The 19,783-nt window shown below is 35.3% G+C and overlaps 2 protein-coding genes across 2 annotated transcripts in view; one reads left to right on the top strand and one right to left on the bottom strand.

Moving 5' to 3' along the window:
- The window catches only part of PEX13 (peroxisomal biogenesis factor 13), a 30,895-nt gene extending 22,008 nt beyond the window's left edge, over nt 1-8,887 (bottom strand). Inside the window, exon 1 of the mRNA XM_063078299.1 lies at nt 8,758-8,887. Coding sequence (XP_062934369.1) covers nt 8,758-8,849 — 92 coding nt within the window. The 5' untranslated portion in view covers nt 8,850-8,887. The remainder of the gene's footprint in view (nt 1-8,757) is intronic.
- A 518-nt stretch (nt 8,888-9,405) lies between these two features.
- Nucleotides 9,406-19,783, top strand: part of PUS10 (pseudouridine synthase 10) — a 69,201-nt gene continuing 58,823 nt past the window's right edge. The window contains 4 exon segments of the mRNA XM_063078615.1: nt 9,406-9,454; nt 12,379-12,515; nt 15,040-15,294; nt 15,992-16,078. Coding sequence (XP_062934685.1) covers nt 12,390-12,515; nt 15,040-15,294; nt 15,992-16,078 — 468 coding nt within the window. The 5' untranslated portion in view covers nt 9,406-9,454; nt 12,379-12,389.

Raw genomic sequence — 19,783 nt, 5'->3', positions numbered from 1 at the left:
CCTGCCCATTTACAATAGCCACCAAAAAAATAAAATACTTAGGAATTGAGTTAACCAAGGATGTGAAAAATCTCTACAATGAGAACTACAAACCACTGCTGAGAGAAATTAGAGAGGATACAAGAAGATGGAAAGATATCCCATGCTCTTGGATTGGAAGAATCAACATAGTGAAAATGTCCATACTACCCAAAGTGATATACAAATTCAATGCAATCCCCATCAAAATTCTAAAGACATTTTTCTCAGAAATGGAAAAAACTATCCAGACATTTATAAGGAACAATAAAAGACCACGCATAGCCAAAGCAAGGCTGAGCAAAAAAAATAAAGCTGGAGGCATAACACTACCTAACTTTAAGCTATACTACAAAGCTATAATAACCAAAACAATATGGTACTGGCATAAAAACAGACACACTGACCAATGGAATAGAATAGAGAATCCAGAAATCAACCCACACACTTACTGCCATCTGATCTTTGACAAAGGCACCAAGCCTATTCACTGGGGAAGGGACTGCCTCTTCAGCAAATGGTGCTGGGAGAACTGGATATCCATATGCAGGAGAATGAAACTAGATCCATACTTCTCACCGTATACTAAAATCAATTCAAAATGGATTAAGGATTTAAATATACACTCTGAAACAATAAAATTTCTTAAAGAAAACATAGGAGAAACACTTCAGGAAATAGGACTGGGCACAGACTTCATGAATACGACCCCAAAAGCAGGGGCAATCAAAGGAAAAATAAACAAATGGGATTATATCAAACTAAAAAGCTTCTGCACAGCAAAAGAAACAATTAAAAGAGTTAAAAGACAACCAACAGAGTGGGAGAAAATATTTGCAAAATATACATCTGACAAAGGATTCATATCCAGAATATATAAGGAACTCAAACAACTTTACAAGAAGAAAACAAGCAACCCAATTAAAAAAAATGGGCAAAAGAGCTAAGGAGGCATTTCTCTAAGGAAGATATACAAATGGCCAACAGACATATGAAAAAATGCTCAACATCACTCAGCATCCGGGAAATGCAAATCAAAACCACATTGAGATACCATCTAACCCCAGTTAGGATGGCTAAAATCCAAAAGACCCTGAACGATAAATGCTGGCGAGGTTGCGGAGAAAAAGGAACTCTCATACATTGTTGGTGGGACTGCAAAATGGTGCAGCCTCTATGGAAAATGGTATGGAGGTTCCTCAAACAATTGCAGATAGATCTACCATACGACCCAGCTATCCCACTGTTGGGAATATACCCAGAGGAATGGAAATCATCAAGTCGAAGGTATATCTGTTCCCCAATGTTCATCGCAGCACTCTTTACAATAGCCAAGAGTTGGAACCAGCCCAGATGTCCATCATCAGAGGAGTGGATACGGAAAATGTGGTACATCTACACAATGGAATACTACTCAGCTATAAAAACGAATGAAATACTGCCATTTGCAACAACATGGATGGACCTTGAGAGAATTATATTAAGTGAAACGAGTCAGGCACAGAAAGAGAAATACCACATGTTCTCACTTATTGGTGGGAGCTAAAAATTAATATATAAATTCACACACACACACACACACACAAAAAAAAACGGGGGGGGGAGAAGATATAACAACCACAATTACTTGAAGTTGATACGACAAGCAAACAGAAAAGACATTGTTGGGGGAGGGGGGAGGGAGAAGGGAGGGAGGTTTTGGTGATGGGGAGCAATAATCAGCCACAATGTATATTGACAAAATAAAATTTAAAAAAAAAAAAAAAAAAAAAAGACAACTCACTAACTCATTAACAACTCATGGCTAATAGCACTATAACTTATGTATGAATGAAGCTTATCTATCTTGTATCTATCTTTTGTACCATAAGGTGCAAAACAGTCTTGTGTTAGGAACACCAGACAGCACTTCAGCACTATGCTTGCCAGTCATTTTAAACAGTGAAATCATCATCGAAAATGTGAAAAACCTGCCACTAAACTGACTGTGAAAAAGGACACTTGTTTAGAGCATGAAAGCTGAAGTAAAAAGCCAGAGTGTTGTTTTGTTCAACCTCAGCTGGGAGACGATTCAGATCTTTCACAGCTCCATGAATGTCCACAAATGACTGTGAAAGTGCTGGGAGTATTGATTTTGGGGTTTCAAATAAATTTTAGTAAGTCAATTAGCAAATATAAAATACACAAATAACAAGGATCTATGGTAAATGGACTCATACAATATGTAGTATTTTGTGACTGGCTTCTTTCACTTAGCATAATGTTTCTTCATCCATATTGTAGCATGTATCAATACTTCATTCCTTTTTATTGCCAAATTATATTTATCCATACATCAGCTGATGGATATTTGAGTTGTTTCCACTTTTTGGCTGCTATAAATTAAGCAGCTGTGAACACCTATGTACAAGTTTTTGTGTGGACATACGCTTTCACAAATGAAACTGATGGGTTGGATGGAAACTCGTTTAAACTTTGGAGGAACTGCCAGACTGTTTTCCAAAACAACTACCCCATTTTATATTCCTACTAGCAGTGTATGAGGGTTCCAATTTCTCCACATCCTTTCCTACACTTGTTATTTTCTTTTTTACTATAGCCATTCTAGTGGGTATGAAGTGGTATCTCACTGTGATTTTGATTTGCATTTCCCTAATGGCTAGTGATGTTGAACATCTTTTCATGTGCTTATTGGCCATTTAAAAATCTTATTTGGAGAAATGTCTATTCAGATACTTTGTACATTTAAAAATTAGCTTTATTATTGCCTTTTCATTACTGAGCTATAAGAGTCAACATGTCATTTTATAACTATTTTTGAACAAAAATTCAATTAGTGTTCATAAATTGCATTTAGTTGTTTTCTCTCCCCTTTCTCTTCTAAACTAGAACAATCCCATTTTTTTAATGTCCCTGACTTTTTGAAGGGTCTACCCAGTGTTCTTCTGGAATGTCTCACATTCTGGATTTATGTTTTTCCAAAATGTTGTTTAATTTGTATCTCTATCTTCTATATTTCCTGTTAAACTAAGATTGCATCTAATTTTGTAATTAGTATATAATCTGTGGGATGACACTTTGGTACCAGGCAAATATCCTATTCTCCAACAACTGTTCATCTGATGTTTTAGCATCCATTCATGATCCTTTCTAAATCAAATATTAGACATGGAACTGCAAAACAGTAATTTCCTAATTCAGGCTAAAATTTTAACTTAGCCTTGCATAATAATATTGTAAACAAGCTACTAGAACTGTTACTTTCTTTTTTCTCTTACTGAACCCAACATTAGAAAATGGAACAAAACTTGAAAAGGGTCAGCAGATTGCCAATAGTATAGTAATTCAGGCTTTGATGAAGCAGTTCTGCTCCAAAGTAGAAGCACTAATAGAAAAAAACAGAAAAGCAAATAGGCATATTTAGATTTAATAAAAGACAAACATATCTATGAAATAGAAATTAAATAGAAATGTAAAATATGTAGTGAGGAGGACTAAAACAATGGGCCTACTCAATTCTGGGTCCATAATCAGTCAGTGACAGCTAACACTCAGGCTACTAAGAAATAACAAAAACTAAAATTGCTCCACTTAAGAGGAACTAGTTCATTGCTTCAGGATGGGAGCTAGGATGTGTCACTTTTACTCCTAAAAAATAATAAAATTTGCTAACAACAGCTTAAGATTTTTAGAAAGTTACAGACCTAAGAAAGGGGGAGGACTCTGATATGGCCTCAAGCCCAGTAAATGAAACAAGCTGCACTACTGACTCAGTGAATTTATCTGTGATGTCTGTAATTTAACCCACTGTTTTTATACCTGATTCTTGCATGGGGGGGATTCAGGGGGGTGCTGAGGAAACCGGTAGAGGCAACAGGAAACCTACTAGACAGTGAGAGGAGAATATGGAAGAGGGAAAGGAGAGAAAACAGAGCTCTAAAATTCCTACTCAAAATGAGCATATCAAAAACGTCACACACACGAAGAAATAAAAACACTAAGAAACCAAGCCAACAAAAGACAACAATAAGAATAAAAATTCATTGAAGGAAAAACTAATGTCATATAACAGCTCAGCAAAGATTCTAGGTATGTTTAAAATTATTGAAGAGATAATTGAAGTAATAACATCTGTGAAATAAAAATTAGCATTAAATAAAAACATGTGACTATGAAGAAAATTCCATTAAAAATCTTACACATGATGCCCATAATCATAGACGTTATCTTGCAACTATGAGACGAAGAAACTTAGTTACTGTACATTACAGAGCAGAGTAAAAATACAGAACTTGTGAATATCAATTTCAGTAATGGTAGTCTAGATAACAGACTAACCCACTCACTGAAAACAACTAAAAAAAACCTAGAAAAAAATAGAAAAATATCTGTTTAAAGCATCAGGGAACAAGGCCCTGAAAAATTCTGGATTCAAGATCCAGGAGAAATGAAACCCAGAGAAATAAAGTCCAACACTTTGAGATGTTGCTCTAGGAACTAGGATCAATTCCAGAAGAGAGAGCTTACAGGATGAGAAGCTAAGCAGAGCTTTTAATAGACTACCTGGGCTAAGACGACATAAACTAGAGTTCAGAACAGTACATTCCCACACTTCAGACTTGGACCTTAAAGGACTATGCTATAGGTAAGGGTGAAAGGTTAACAAGAAATAGACAAGCCCTGGCAGGAACTAATACCAGTCTCAAATCAACTCAATTCCTCCTTAGATTAAAGTGATCCTATGGCCAGCCCGTGGCTCACTGAGGAGAGTGTGGTACTGATAACACCAAGGCCCCAGGTTCGGATCCCATATAGGGATGGCCGGTGAGCTCACTGGCTGAGCATGGTGCTGACAACACCAAGTCAAGGGTTAAGATCCCCTTACTGGTCATCTTTAAAAAAAAAAAAAAAAATCCTAGATTGCTAGTGGCCTGAGGTTCAAGTCAAAAGTAAAAATCTCTGGAGGAAGATATCACCCCTAGGCCTCAAATCACCTTAAATTGTCTATATTCAATGTCCAGCTTTGTTTAAAATAAAATTTGACCTATATGATGACAAAATTACTTATTGGAAAAAAAGGAGCAACAACAGACAGTACCAGGAGCTCCATATGGGATCCAAATAATGGAATTATTAGGTAGAGACTTTAAACAACTATGCTTAATACATTCAAAGTAAAAAGACAACATTGCGATTTTTTTCCAGCAGAGGATACTACAAAGCAGGACCAAATGGAAATTCTAAAACTTAAAAAAAACAAAAACAAAAACAAAAGCATCCCAAAACTTAAAACTACGAATTCAATGACTGGCTTAATACCAGATTAGAAGCACCGAAAAGATAAATACCAGTGAACTACAAAATAGTTCAGAAGAAAACACCCATAATGAAGCATGAGAAACAAAGGATAAATACAGAAAAGAGACTGAGATGCAGGGCATATGGTGAAATACAGGGCATATGTGTAATTTGAGTTAAGGGAGTGAAGAGACAATAGGCAGAAGCAATATTTGAAGAGATAATGGCTGAAACTTTTCTGAAACTAATGAAAGGCATCAAAGTCAGATTCAAGTATCCCTATGAATTCCACCCAGAATAATAAAGAAAACCACACTGAGGCCCAACAAAGTATAACTGCTGAAAACCTAAAACAACAGGAAAATCTGGAAAGCAGCCACAGGAAAAAAGATTACTTTTAAAGGAGCAAGAACAGATACAGATGTCAGAAATTGTCAGAAAGCTGACAGAAAACAAATGGAAGCCAGGAAAAATTTAGGCCCCTTGAGGACAATGTTGAGACAGGAGATCTCTAGATTTTGTGCTAAAATAAAGCTACAGAGCACCAAGGTATCAGATAAAATCTTAAAGGCCACTAAAGAGAAAAGTCTGTCTATAAAACAATAAAAACTAGACTCAACAGAAAAATTTCTCTAGCTATAAAATTTTGATATAAACCCAGAAAAATATAGTACAAAGTAAGAAAATTTCAATTTCACCTAGGAACATATATGCAAAGATCTTAAAATATCAGAATAGGATTTTGGATTGCACATAAAAAAATCACAACTAAGCAGAGTTCAATCAAAAATGCAAGGATGATTCAACATTAGATTGTTAATTGATGTAATAAACCACATTTTTATATTAAGGGAAAAAATATATAGTTATCTCAACAGATGCAGAAAAACCATTCGTAAAATTTAATTCTTCTTCATAATAAAAATCTGAGCAAGGCAGAGACACAGAAGTTCAAGAGGATATCTATACAAAAAAAAGCAAATGTGGAACTTCAGAAGCATTCTTATAAAATTCAGGACCAACACAAGGATGCTGGCTATCTCTTCTGGTTTATTTGTAAATGATAGGATTATCTACAGGGAACTCAAGAGAATTTCAACCAAACCATTAGAACAAATTAAGCGTTTGATGTTAAGCTATACATAATATTTATACATTTAAAAAAAATCTGTAGCATTCTGACATACCAGCAAATAACCAACTGGAAAATGTAAAAGGGGGGAAAAAAGAGCCTACTTACAACAACAATGAAAAAATATATAATCTAGGAATAAAAAACAAAAGATGGAAAAAAACTTCATGGGGTTAATTATAAAACATTACTTAAAGCAATAAAGAAGATCAAAATTCTCACCAATTGTAGCTTATACAACATTCAAGAATGGAAAGACTTACTTAATCAATACATTTAGACAGTTCCGATAAAAATCCCAGTAAGTCTTTTTATAAAGGATAAGTGTAAAAAGGCAATTCTGAACAACAGCAATGTGTAGAGCTTTGGTGCTAGTTTAAGAATAGACAAATACACCAATAGAATAAGTCAGAAAATCACCAAAACAAACCAACACATTTACAAAACTTGATATAACATTGATAGCATTATAAACTAGGAAGGAAAAGACTACTCAATAAATAGTGCCAGAACAATTAGTTATCCACATGGAAAAGAAATTGTATTCCCTACTTCACAATGATTTTTGTACAACAAAGTCAGTTCCAGGTGGATTAAAGATATGAATGTGAAAACCAGAACATTTAAAAGCAAATATACTGAAAAGTTTTCCTGATCTACGTAGAAAGGATCTATAACCAAGACAAAAAGCACAAACAAGAAAATATGACAATTTTGGCTATATTAAAGTTAAAAACATCGGTAAGAAAAATTCAACATAAATATAAAGGAGAAACCACAGAGTGAAAGACATTAGCAAAACGTATGGCCAAAAAAGATTACTATCAACAATAAAGTACTCCTACCAATTGATAAGGCAAAGATAAAGCCAATAGAAAAGTGGGCAACAGAAAAAACAAAGAAAAAAAGATAAGTAAAAAGATAATATATAAAATTATATAAAGTATATATTATTGTTTAGCATGTTTGTAAACTTTAGATATAACATATATAATATAAAGTATAAAAATATTATTGGGTATAAAATACCATTGGGTATACTAAACACCAAAGAGGGGCAGTAATTACCTCTGGAAAGAATGGATGGGTTTAACTGTTTCCCTAACTTTAAGAAAAAAAAAATAATGACGCAAATCTGGCAAGTGTTAATATTTCTTAAAGTTGGGTGGCGAATACACAGATATTATGGCACTCTCTACTGGTCTCTACGTATTTAAAATATTTCATAAGAAAAAAGTGAGAAAATGGTTAATTTTACATAAAAAGAATTTTAACCGGTGCAAAAGTAAAACTTCTCTCTTCCAGTGAGCAGTCTAAATGGAAAATGGAAAAAAAGGAAAGAAAAAAAAAAAAAAAGAACCACTCATAAAAAAGATAGCAGAAAATGTCATCACGGCTTAACAGCATAATTAAAGTTTATTACTTGCTTTTTATTATTAAGTAGCTATTGTACTCAAGCATTTCAGCGTTTAAATAAAAGATTTCAGAACACAGCAGAAGTACATTCTAATATGTTGGGGATTTTTATGCCTTAGGAAAACCTACAATAGTAGGTGATTTGACATTCAAGTCACACCATCTTAATAAACATGTTCAGATCCAATGAACAAAAAACACACAAGAGTATGTTTTAATCTTTTAAAAGTTGTAGACCCATTTGATACTGACTAAAAATAAAACAAAAAACTATAGGCCTTAGAAAAACATACTATTTGCACACAAAGGCCATCCTTAGGCCTCAGATTTATAATTTCTGCTTTCAAGTTGCTTCTCCAAATCTCAATTCGAAATATTAGCAGAGTTATGCTGGAAAAGAATGCCAAATATGTAGGTTTGGGTCCCAGCTGCGTAAAACCTGGGCTTTCTCCACTTCAAGAGAAGTTAATAGCTTCTTCGAGAGACTTTGCTCCCTTTCGATGCCGGGGCTGGGCAAATGCCGCTCTCAGCCGCCACAGGCCGGAGTCTAAAGCTTTATTTAAAGGGGGTCAAGCAGTTCTGTCAAAGTGTCCCGCAAACAGAAGAGGTCAGGGCGCCGCCCCTCTTTTTTCTAAGCACCAAGGCCCAGAGAGGTGCCCAGAAGCTCCCGGGAAAACGTCGCTACCGACAGTAGCCCGGTCGGAAACAGCTGTCAGACACTGAAATCCCCTTCGCAGGCACCCCGGCCCCACCTAGGTCCTCCCCACCCCCCAGGTTGGGAGCTGGCTGAAGGGGGGAGGGGAATACCTCCCCGCAACAACGGCCTCAACCGCCTCCTGCCAATTCGCCGCTCCCAGCCACCAAACTAGCGGCCTGAAGAATCCCACACTTACTGGAAAGTGGGGCCGGGTCCTGGTCCGGGCCCGGTGCCCGGAATTCGGCGGGTCTCCCAGGGTTTCGGGGGAGGCGGCGGCTGCGACGCCATCTCCTCCACCTCCGCTAGGATCCCGCTTCTCGCCCGGACGGTGCCGGCCAGGGTGCATTAGCACCTCGTGCGCCAGGCACAAAGGGCAGAACACCGAGCCCTCCACCCCTCCCACTCCTGCAATCAGGAAAGGGTTTGTGGTGCTCTGACAACTGGGACCCGAGGGCGGGAAGATGCCCCTAATTTATGGGAGGAAACGCTCTCTTTTAAAATTTGCCTTAGAAAGAGTTTCCGTTCTAAACCTCTGGGTAAGGGCTCATCGATATTTCAGGCAGCGGCTACAATGTCCTAGACGCCAGAGTCTCACGGAGGCTTTTCTGGGACTAGACCCTCCAAGCCCGCCGTAATGCTCTACACACTCCTACACTCGCGGAGGAGGTGGGGTGTGAGGCAGCAAGCCAGGCAGTTTTACAGATTTCCCTACAAACAAGTAGGTGGGGAGTTCACTGAGTCCTCTTAAGAGGGAACTGGTACTTTCGTTATAAAGCTCTCGTTTCCTCGGGGAACAGAATTGCTAGACGCAATAGGTGCTTTGTCTTTAGTCTTCCCCGTTCCCTCCGAGGGCCGGAAGGGTTAAATCTCGCGCTCCTGCATCTTGGGAGAAGGTGAGGCCGGGAGGTCTGAGGTGAGGGGGTGCGTACTGGGTGCAGGAAAGGTCTGCTGGAGGGGGTCGTTTCCCTCCCACTGGAGTGGCTCTCTTAGCATGGAGTCTTGAATGGGAAGTTTCTTGAACCTGCCCGAAGTGGGAAGGGCTTGCTTGGCCAGAACGGAGACTCGAGGTTAGACCTTGGGATGAACTTTCAAGAGTGTAGGGTAGATTTCATAGCTGAGACCATTGAAGTTGTGAGTGCCTCCTTCTCTGGAAATCCACATCCCTACCCTCACGCCACGGGACGAATGACACCCTTTTATAGGAAATGAGTTTTAAAAGATCTCAGGATGTGAGACGCAGTCTGGTTATTTTGGTAGTTTTTCCCGTACCCTGCTCCTTCCTTCCTTGTCGATGAATGGTTTTTGCAGTTGTCTAAGACGTGAAAAGAAAGTCCTTCCTCTCCTCCAGTAAACCAGAGACTGGGCTAGTTATCGTCGAGTACGTATTCAATCCCTGCAGAGATCCTGACACGTGGGAGGCTGTGCTGTTGCAACTTGTTTCAGAGTTCTTTCTGTAAAGCAAACACGTACACGAAGAACAAAAATCTTAACGACAACCAACGCCGGAAAATTTGGAGCGTGGGGTGCATTTCTCAGGGCTTGCTTTCAGAAATAATAAATGTAATGTGGAACAACTGGTTTCTTATGTCTTATGAAATATCATTTCATTACATCAAGATGAACCAACCAACTTTAAGACAATAACATATTTCCTCCTTTTAACGTTAACGTGCTTGAGAAGTCGCTAGATTTTTGCTAGGGGAAAATGATGTTGGAAATTCTTAGCATAATTATTAACATACATACACACAAAATATTCAAAAGAGGTTTTTCATTTGAGTTTTTTCTTAGGCCTCTTCGAAGTTCTCGGGACAGCTTTTGTCATTCTCAGCAGGCTTGGAAACTTTTCAGAGCCAGGTCATTGTAATGTGTCATTTATTGACTTTGCATGATAACTTTATTTTAGTGAATCTATTGGAGAAATAAACATTCAGCCAAAGGAAAGAATAAATTTTAGTATAGCTGTATAAGTCCCCGGGGAAATCTTCGCTACAAAGTGTCCTTTTAAGGCACTTACTCATTGATTTGTATATTGGAGGAGGATGTATTTGTTTATCTTTTTGAGTTAAAGGTTAATTCTGAATTAAATGAAAAATTTGATCTTAACTAATGGAGAGGAGGAGAAAAAATATTTTAAAAATAATGGATGAGACAAAAACAGTTTCTTTGTGAGGGGAATGTAGTAAGGGATGCACTTTAAATGCTTACATTCAGCCCCTCATAGAATTCCAATCCCTTTTCAACATCAAATTAACAGATTAACTGTGCTGGGGGAAGACAGTCAGATCACTTGTAAATAATAATGACTTGATCACACAGAGCTTCATTATTTAGAGGGTGTTCTCCTCATTTTCTGTATACTTTCTTGAAAATATCTGGGGGCCCTAGGTTACTTAGGCAACCTTAAACATGTGCTTCACAGTCCTGGTGTCTGAAAGTTCTCAATGGTATGTGCAGACAAGCCTAGTTTTCTTCCTTTCCCTTCCCACACACGTATGAGGGGTCTTCAGAAAGTTCATGGAAATATTTGTATTATCTTTTAATTCCATTTTTTTCACAAACTTTTCAAAGTATCCTTGTATTTACCTGAATTAGATCCCAGCCATAGGCAATCTGTTTTTTGTAGTCCTGACTGCTGAACTGATTTTTATGGTGAAGAGTTCTATAGAACTATATATCTGTCTTTGTCATTATTTTGTGTGAAGGATCTACTTCTCTTGGTAAATGGCCACAAACATTTAGAAACTGGCAAGTAAGTAGTGAGTATTAAAGGGTTGGAAAACACTCATAATAAAAATCACATCTTCATGGTAAGCTGTTTGTGAGAGCTTCATCCTTCCACAAATTTTAAGCAATTTCATTTGAATTATGAATATGCACAAATTAAAAGGTGCCTTGGTCTTTTATCTATGTGATCACAGTTATACCATACCACAACATTGCCATGTTTTATGAAGTATCACTTGTTCATCATTTTAAAGTAATGTGAACTGAGTCACTGATCAGATCTATTTTTGCCAAAAGAGTGATTAGGTAACTTGAATTTTTAGTATTCCTTCTTCCTGGCAACAGGAGACTTACATTGGCTTTCCCCCCATTCTCTGTATTTTTTTCTGTGTGAGTTTATTCAAATTGCAAAAATTGGCAACTTATTTCGGGCAAATAATTTCTCTTAAGTACTTTGCATTTTGTTTTTGTTGGAGGTTTTACTCACGGATGAAAGGAACAGGTTTTTCTCATTTTGCTAACAATTGATTGCAATTTAGTTATTAAGTCATCAAAGTAAAGTTGATGTTTTTGGACCTACTGATCAATTTGTTTTAAATACTTGACTGCTAAAGTATGATTAAGGCTAGCCAAGTATTATAAATTGTACACTGATCTGATTATTTTTTCCTAGCCAACTTTAATTTTTAATTATTAATAGGAAAAGTTTAATGAATTAACTACTGTGTTCTCAATACTGAATGGTACAACATAAAAAGCAAAATTACACTTTGCACCTTTGTTTTCATTACCCTCTTCAGAGGCAATGGTCTTGATTACTTCTATTTTATTTCTTTTGATCGATTTAGTTATATTGATGCATTTTATCATAATCCAGAATGCTAAACTAAATTCTATGACAGTTAGAAACCTTTACCTGATCTGTCTTATAAACTTCCTTCAAGTTTATAAGGAATATGCGTATAATGAAAGGAGCATTATTGGAAAGTGTGAAACAAAATAAAACCTAGTTTTTATCCCCAAAGAGATGATATATTTGTCTGTGACAGTAAAACACAGAAGCTGCTTATTAGTTTTTCTTTCTTTCTAGTTATAATTACAATGTTTCCACTGACTGAGGAAAATAAGCATGTGGCCCGGTTGTTGCTCAGTACTGGTACCTGTCCAAGATGTATCTTCAGATTCTGTGGTGTGGATTTTCATGCACCTTACAAACGTCCATACAAGGTATTTATATATTTTTTTAAGTTAAGAAAAATTCTATATATTTTAAAACGAATACCTATACCTTTGAGGGCAAGTTTCTATCCGTAACTCTTAATTAAATAAAAAAAAAAAACTATAATAAAATGATTACTGATAGTGGTAATTTTGGAATTCCCATTACTTTAGAAAAGTAGTCTCAGAAATGTTTCTTCTTAAGTGATTATATCTGACATTTAGTGAGACCTTTGAGGAGGAATTTCCTGATGCATTTAATATTTGTATAGACCTTTCCTAAAGGTTATCTAAGCAAACTATCAGAAAATATTGTTTCTTACCCGATATTAGTAAGTTGTAACAGGGGTGGGATGGGGATAATAGTCCTGATATATTCTACTAAGTGGGAGCATTGTGGATTTTGTTGCCTTTTTCCTTTTTCTATTTTCCATATTACCATTTCTATTTATAAATAGCTATGTGGAACACTTTAGAAGTAAATTATCATCATCATTATTACTGCTATAATAACAACAACAGTAATATACAGAGAGCTTTGACATTTAATAGAAGACTGTCACATAAAATATATAACATTTGTGAAATTTATTTGATTCTAATAATGGCATTCTTTTCAGAGGCAGATAGTAATAATGTATATTTGATATATACATATAAAAACAGTGCACATACTCTCACAATCAGTTTCTTATAATTTTAAAAATTACCCAGAGATGGTAATAGCAATCATTTTTCCTTATATGATTAGCTGTTTCTATTATTTTGGATATAATAGTAATACCCAATATTCATTTAGCATTACTATATGTCAAGTTCTCATATAATCCTCAAAATAACCTAACAGGTAAGTACACACTATGATTGTCTCTATTTTCAGATGAAGAAACTGAGACACAGAGAGGTTAAGGAACCTGCACAAAGTTACACAGCTATTAAGTGAGCAAGCTAGGATTTGAACAATCAGTCTGAATCCAAAGCCTAGGATTTGGAGCTAGAAGACATGGATTTGAATCCCAGTTCCACCACTTTCCAGCTTCAGTTTACTTCTCTATAAATGGGAATGATAACATCCACTTCACAGGATTTTAAGGGACAATATGTAATAAAGTATGTGAAAACACTTTGAAAACTGGAAATGGTACATATGCTATGATGATTAATATATATGTATACTTATTTATACAAAATATGACTACAAAGTAATGACCGGTATTGTGTAGCCCTTCTTATACATTTTTTCAAACAAGTTATAATCTATTATTCTATACATATGTTGTAAGATTTAAAATATGTGTTATGTAAAGAGACTGAATGTTACCAACTTCTGTTTGTATCATTTTATATAAATACATAAAAATATTTGAAGGCTTTTTTTGGAAATGTTCTTAAATTATGATCTGTCCCATTTATATAATTACATATGTATGTGTACTCAGTATGTATATGCAGTATATTACAGTGACATTATAGATCTTAGGTCATAATAAATGTATTTGTGTGGGTCATAACATACCTGTATGTGTATGTTTGTAAATTTCTCTGTTCAAATAGGAGAGCTAATGTCTCAATAAAATGAAATAAATTTGGGTGAAAGATTTTTTCTCTTTAGAGTCAGTAAATTGTAATCTGAATGAATTTTAAAAGGGCATTTATTCAACAACTGAGTAATAGAACCTATCTAATTTAGACCAAACAGAGAACAGTTTCTCTGAGTGTTTAGATGAGTGGAATATCTGAACTATGAGAATGGCTTCAAAGGAATGCCAGATTTTACATTCTAACACAAGGAATGACAGAAATTAGGCAAACCAGAATGTAGTAGAAATCTTTCAATAAATGTATATAGATGGTTTGTAATTATGGTGCCAAATTTAAGCATTGCCAACATCTGTGTACCTTGTTTAGTAAATTGTCTCAAAATTATTTTTGCTTAATAGACTTCTATCTAATGATCAGATTTCATATTAAAAAAATATTGTGGGCCGGCCCCATGGCTCACTCAGGAGAGTGTGGCGCTGGTAGCGCCAAGGCCGCGGGTTCAGATCCTGTATAGGGATGGCCGTTGCGCTCACTGGCTGAGTGTGGTGCGGACCACACCGTGCCGAGGGTTGCGATCCCCCTACTAGTCCAAAAAAAAATATTGTACTTGAGGTTTTAGTGATTGTGAGGTTATTAACCTAGCAAGGATGGAAATTCAGTTTGTATTTTTATATGTTTATAATTAGAGTTAAAGTTTGTTGATACTGAAATTAGCAGATGAATGACCCTCAGAACTACAAATCAAATTAATGTGTTAATGGAACCTTTCTGCCTCAGGTTTGGGACTTTAGCTTCACTGATACATGGAATGCTTTTGAAAAAATACTCACACATATATAATAGGAGTTAGGTAATTCTTTTTTAAATTGCCCCAGAATTGATATAAATCAATATTGTACAAGTCTGTGATATGTCATAATTTCCATGTTTCATGTTACCTAGAAACCCTAAGGATGTTGTCAAGGTATTATTACTTTTGTTAAATTTCCAGGAGTTGCTCAATGAACTACAACAATTTCTGGAATCTGTAAAAGATGAATTAATTTTGGAAGTTCCAAATCCACCTCCCAAGAAAATTCGTCTACAAGAAATGGAAGATGGGATTGATAATATGAGTGAAAATAGAGAAGGAAGGATCTCTGTTATCGAAGATGGAAGCATTGCTTCCAAGAACTCAAATTTAAATGTATGCAATGTATGCCTAGGAATTCTTCAAGAATTCTGTGAGAAGGAGTTCATTAAAAAGGTAAATAATCTCTTTTCTAATATAGGAGTAATATATAGAGATTTTCAGTCCTAAGTCCTAGAATTCTTGTATCAAAAAGAACAATGATATTCAACTCTTTTCACACTAATGGATCATAAAAAAATTTTGTAATCTTTTTAAAAAAACTATTCTTGAATTACCTTTTTAATCAACATATCTCAATATCAATGAGCTATATGTCCATGTATTTCAGTCATTAGTGCTAGTCTAGTGAAGAAAAAAATAGCAGTTTGTTTTCCTTTTGCTATTTAACATAGCTAAGGAGAGAAAAAGCTCTTTCTTAGTCATACCTATTATTGTCTAGAAAAGACAAGTGTTACAGCCTCTTAGAAGGCAAATGATTGAATGTGAAATTGCCTTTTGTTTCCTGCTGTCAAGAGTGCTTTGTTATTTGAAAACATTTAAAAATTATGAGGTGACCTAATAAAAAACTATTTTGACACTCAACAGATTGTCTGCAGGTGTCAGTCTTGGCCATTTTGGTACCTTGTGATATTAGTCTTCAGGGTCATAGTTAGCAAATATTTAATCTCAGGATGTTTGTGAGAGATCCTCACTCAAATGTAAAAGTGGAAGTTTTGCAGTGTCATCTCCTGAACCAGAAATTCATATTATGAACATAGAGTGATATTTTCAGCAATTCCTGGGCATTTATATAATTGCCATACTTTTTTAGGTGTGCCAGAAGGTTGAGGCCTCTGGGTTTGAATTCACCAACTTGGTATTTTCAGTCTCCTTCCCACCACAGCTATCTGTAAGAGAGGTAAGGTCATTTGCACGCATAAAACTATATGTAAAATGCATGTTAGAAATTTCTGAAAAAATGGGAATGTAGAAATATTCCTTACCCTATTATATTTTTTGATTATGTACTAATTGAATGACTGAAGCAATTTGTAGCTACTTAATAAATACTTGTTGAGTGAATGAATGAAAAAGGAATTATTGGTTCAGGTTAGTTTATTCGTCACAGGACTGGCACCTTTTTTTTTTAATGGACCTCATTCAATAGCAGGCATTTATTGAGCATTAACTCTGTGTGAGGCACAATGGTCAGAGAAAGATTTGACCAGGACTCTGCATGAAAACATAGTGCTATCTTTGCTAATACTGTTTAATGAAGTATAGTGAGAAACTTCTGTAATCTCAAAATACAACCATGGGTTCTAAATATATCCATTTATATTTATGAGGTGTCTTTCCCCTAAGAGTCCCAAAGCATCACCAGAATGTTACATTTTCTATAATCAGTTTTTTTGTGTGAGAGTGGTTATTAGCTTCAACTAGGCTGAAGATTGAATTAAGAGTTACTGAAGCTGGATAGAATGATAGAGTAGAAGCTGGGAAGTGAAAAAGAGTAGAATGATTTTAAGTAGAATCTCTGTTGATGACAAGATAACTGAACAAGTGGAAGGATAAAAGGATGATGATGATATACGAGGTTTATTAACAGTCATTTTCTAGTCAGTTATCAAAGCATTTCTCACTGATAGGTCATCTCCACGGTCCAATTTTGGTAGAGAGAAACAGACTCCCCCAAAGTTACAGTTTTTGATTAACAAAAATAGGAATATTTTCTAAATGTGGTTTTACATCTTACCACCAAACCCTTCCTCTTAAAGTTTATATTTTTACAGATATGATGTTGATGGGGGTGGGGGGGAAGGGAAGGGGGGAAAAAGAGGAATTGGCAAAGGGCCATGAAAATCAACTACATTGTATATTGATAAATTAAAATAAATAAATAAAATTTGTATTGTCTATTTTTATCACTTATGTGATTTTAACAATATTAATTTAATATTTATTGGATACTTATAAGGTATTTACATTTCATATTAGAAATAAAAAGATGTTGTTTTAAAAACAGAATTATTCTGTTTGAACTCCACTTACTTTTTGTAACTGATTTTAACCAGTATATTATTTAGAAGAAATGTGTGACTATTCAAATTATTGGAGAATTAATACATTTTCACAGTTTAGTGTGTTGTTTCATTGTTTTCATTTATATTAAACATCAATACTTTTTATCCATTCATTCTTAAGAATAATAATTATTCGAGAAATGTATGGTTTTAAATGCACATCCCAGATTTCTTCAGAGAATGTGGTCCATTTTGTGATTTTATTTTATTATTATGTTCCGTTAACTTTCTTTTGCCATCTTTTAATTACTTCTTTGGACTTAGATATGCTGTACAAGCCGTACTGGGTTTAAATTGCTTTTTAAACTACTAATTTGTTATACATCACAATTTAAACTAATTGCATGTCTTCAGAATATTCTTGCATTTTGAATATAAATTCTGTGACTTCTGTAGTGCCATGTTCTGCATTATGGTTTTCAAACTAGATCTGCTAAATATTTTTAACTTAGAACTTATTTATCTGTGTGTAGAATAAACATAATTCAGAGTGGAATTGAATCAATTTGAATGATTTTTATTCACTTCTAAGAAGTAAATTATGATCACAGATATATTAATTTGAAAGCAAATAATATTTTTCTAATGATAATATTTATTCTTCCTTAAGAAAGACCACGTAAAGGTCTGACCTTAAGTAAAGTATTTTTCATAATCAAACTATAAAATTTGTATTAACCCATCCGTATTCCTGGCCCTCCCAATCCCTTTCTGGTTATAGCCATAGTTTTTATTTATCCTCATTATAAAAGCATTAATTAAAAAGCTTAGGAAGAAAAGTTTGCGGTTAATATAATTGTCATCATTTTCCACTGAGTTTAGGAGAATATGGAGCGAGAGATGGAATATATCTCCTGAGTGTGTTTTTCTAGAACTAGCTGATCTGGTCAAGACAGCTTTAAACTGAATACTGCTGAAGAGGGGAAAAATAAGCAGATTAACTGATGGAACACTGTTAGATAGCAAGTAAGACATGGTGAGCAGAATAAATAGAGGCAATATCCAGGAATTCACAAAAGACAACAATTATGGAAAGTAGCTGGACATGATGCATAGAGCCTCCAAATTCTTTAATGGCATACAAAATGTGAATGATAATATAAAGTTGAGATTATAAGGGAAAATAATAAAATATCTCGTGACTATCATGGTGACTTTCTGGGTTTGGGCTTACCATACAGATGTAAAAATGGAAGAATAAGTCTTTCTTGTAAGGCCCAGATTTGTTAAAGGGAAAGATGTAATAATATGATATGGCAAGAAATTATATACCTGCATTGAGATCTGAGACCCTGAAAATGGAAGGATGCTGACCACCATCAAAAGGAGACTAAAAGGAGAGAGAATCAGGGTTAGATGGAGGAGTGGAAGTATACTGTATGCAACTGGGAGGGGTGATGAATTGTAGACACAAGATAGTCACTAAGGTTGTTGGATACCGTAGTGTGAGGGACTCTCAGTGTCTAAGCACTTGATGGAAATCACATTTTGCTAAAAGCACATTACCTGACAACTTTTGGGTTGGAAGTTTCTTCTCTTAGAGTATTGGTTCTCAAACTTTAAGATGCATAAGACTCATTTGGAGATTTTCTTGGGCCCAATCCCCAGAGATTCTAATATAGTAGGTTGAGTGGGACCCATAAATTTGTATTTCTAACAAGCTCACAGGTGGTGCTGGTGCTGCTCTTCCAAGGACCACACTTTGAGAAACGCTGTCCTCAAGGATGATGGGGAAACTAGTCCTAAATGAAAAATTGATAACCTTTTATTTAAAATCTGTATTCCTGAAAGGAAGGGAGGAACAGGCATAATTAGAATTTACCCTTGATTTTTGATAGATGGATTTCAAATAGTCCAAAGAAAGGGCTAGTCAAAGAAAAATAGGATAGGAATCTGGGCTGGAAAATAAAAGGATTGGGAGGTTCAAAGAAAGTGCAATTCAGACTTTAATTCAAACCAAATTATCCCAACCAATAAAAGAAAGTTTAGGGAAAAAATACATCCCAATGAAGAAGAAATGGGGGATCTTACTCTCTCTTTCTCCCTCTCTGTGTATTTATGTAAATATTTTTATATATTGACTTTTTATTTCGGGAAATTTCAGAGGTAATAAGACTAGCCTAATGAACCCCTCTGTACCTATCACCCAACTCCAACAGTCAAATTTTTCACCAACCTGAGATCAATTTCAAAAGAAATACAGGAAAGGTAAAGTCAAATTAATGTAATTGTAAGAAGGAGGCTTAGATCTGTAAGAATAGCAACTGTAAAGCTAAAGCCACTAATGAATAGAAGCTTGCAAGAATTGCTAAGGAAGATCTGTGGTACTTAAAGTTATGTTTAGAGCAAGAAAAAGATGAAAATGGGGGTGGATCTGCTATTTGAAACTGTGTACTGCTGATGGGTGATATAGAGAAAACAAAATTCTGAAAATCCTATTTTGCTTCTGTCCTTTCTGTCAAAGAAAATGATCTTCATACTGAAAAGGGTAGAATGATCATTGGTTAAGGGAGAATGAAAAGCTCCACATGGTGAAACTT

The sequence above is a fragment of the Cynocephalus volans genome, chromosome 14 (genome assembly GCF_027409185.1).
Source record: "Cynocephalus volans isolate mCynVol1 chromosome 14, mCynVol1.pri, whole genome shotgun sequence".
Classification (NCBI taxonomy): domain Eukaryota; kingdom Metazoa; phylum Chordata; class Mammalia; order Dermoptera; family Cynocephalidae; genus Cynocephalus; species Cynocephalus volans.
Note: the sequence above shows the minus strand (reverse complement) of the source record. Positions and strands in the feature narration are given on the sequence as shown.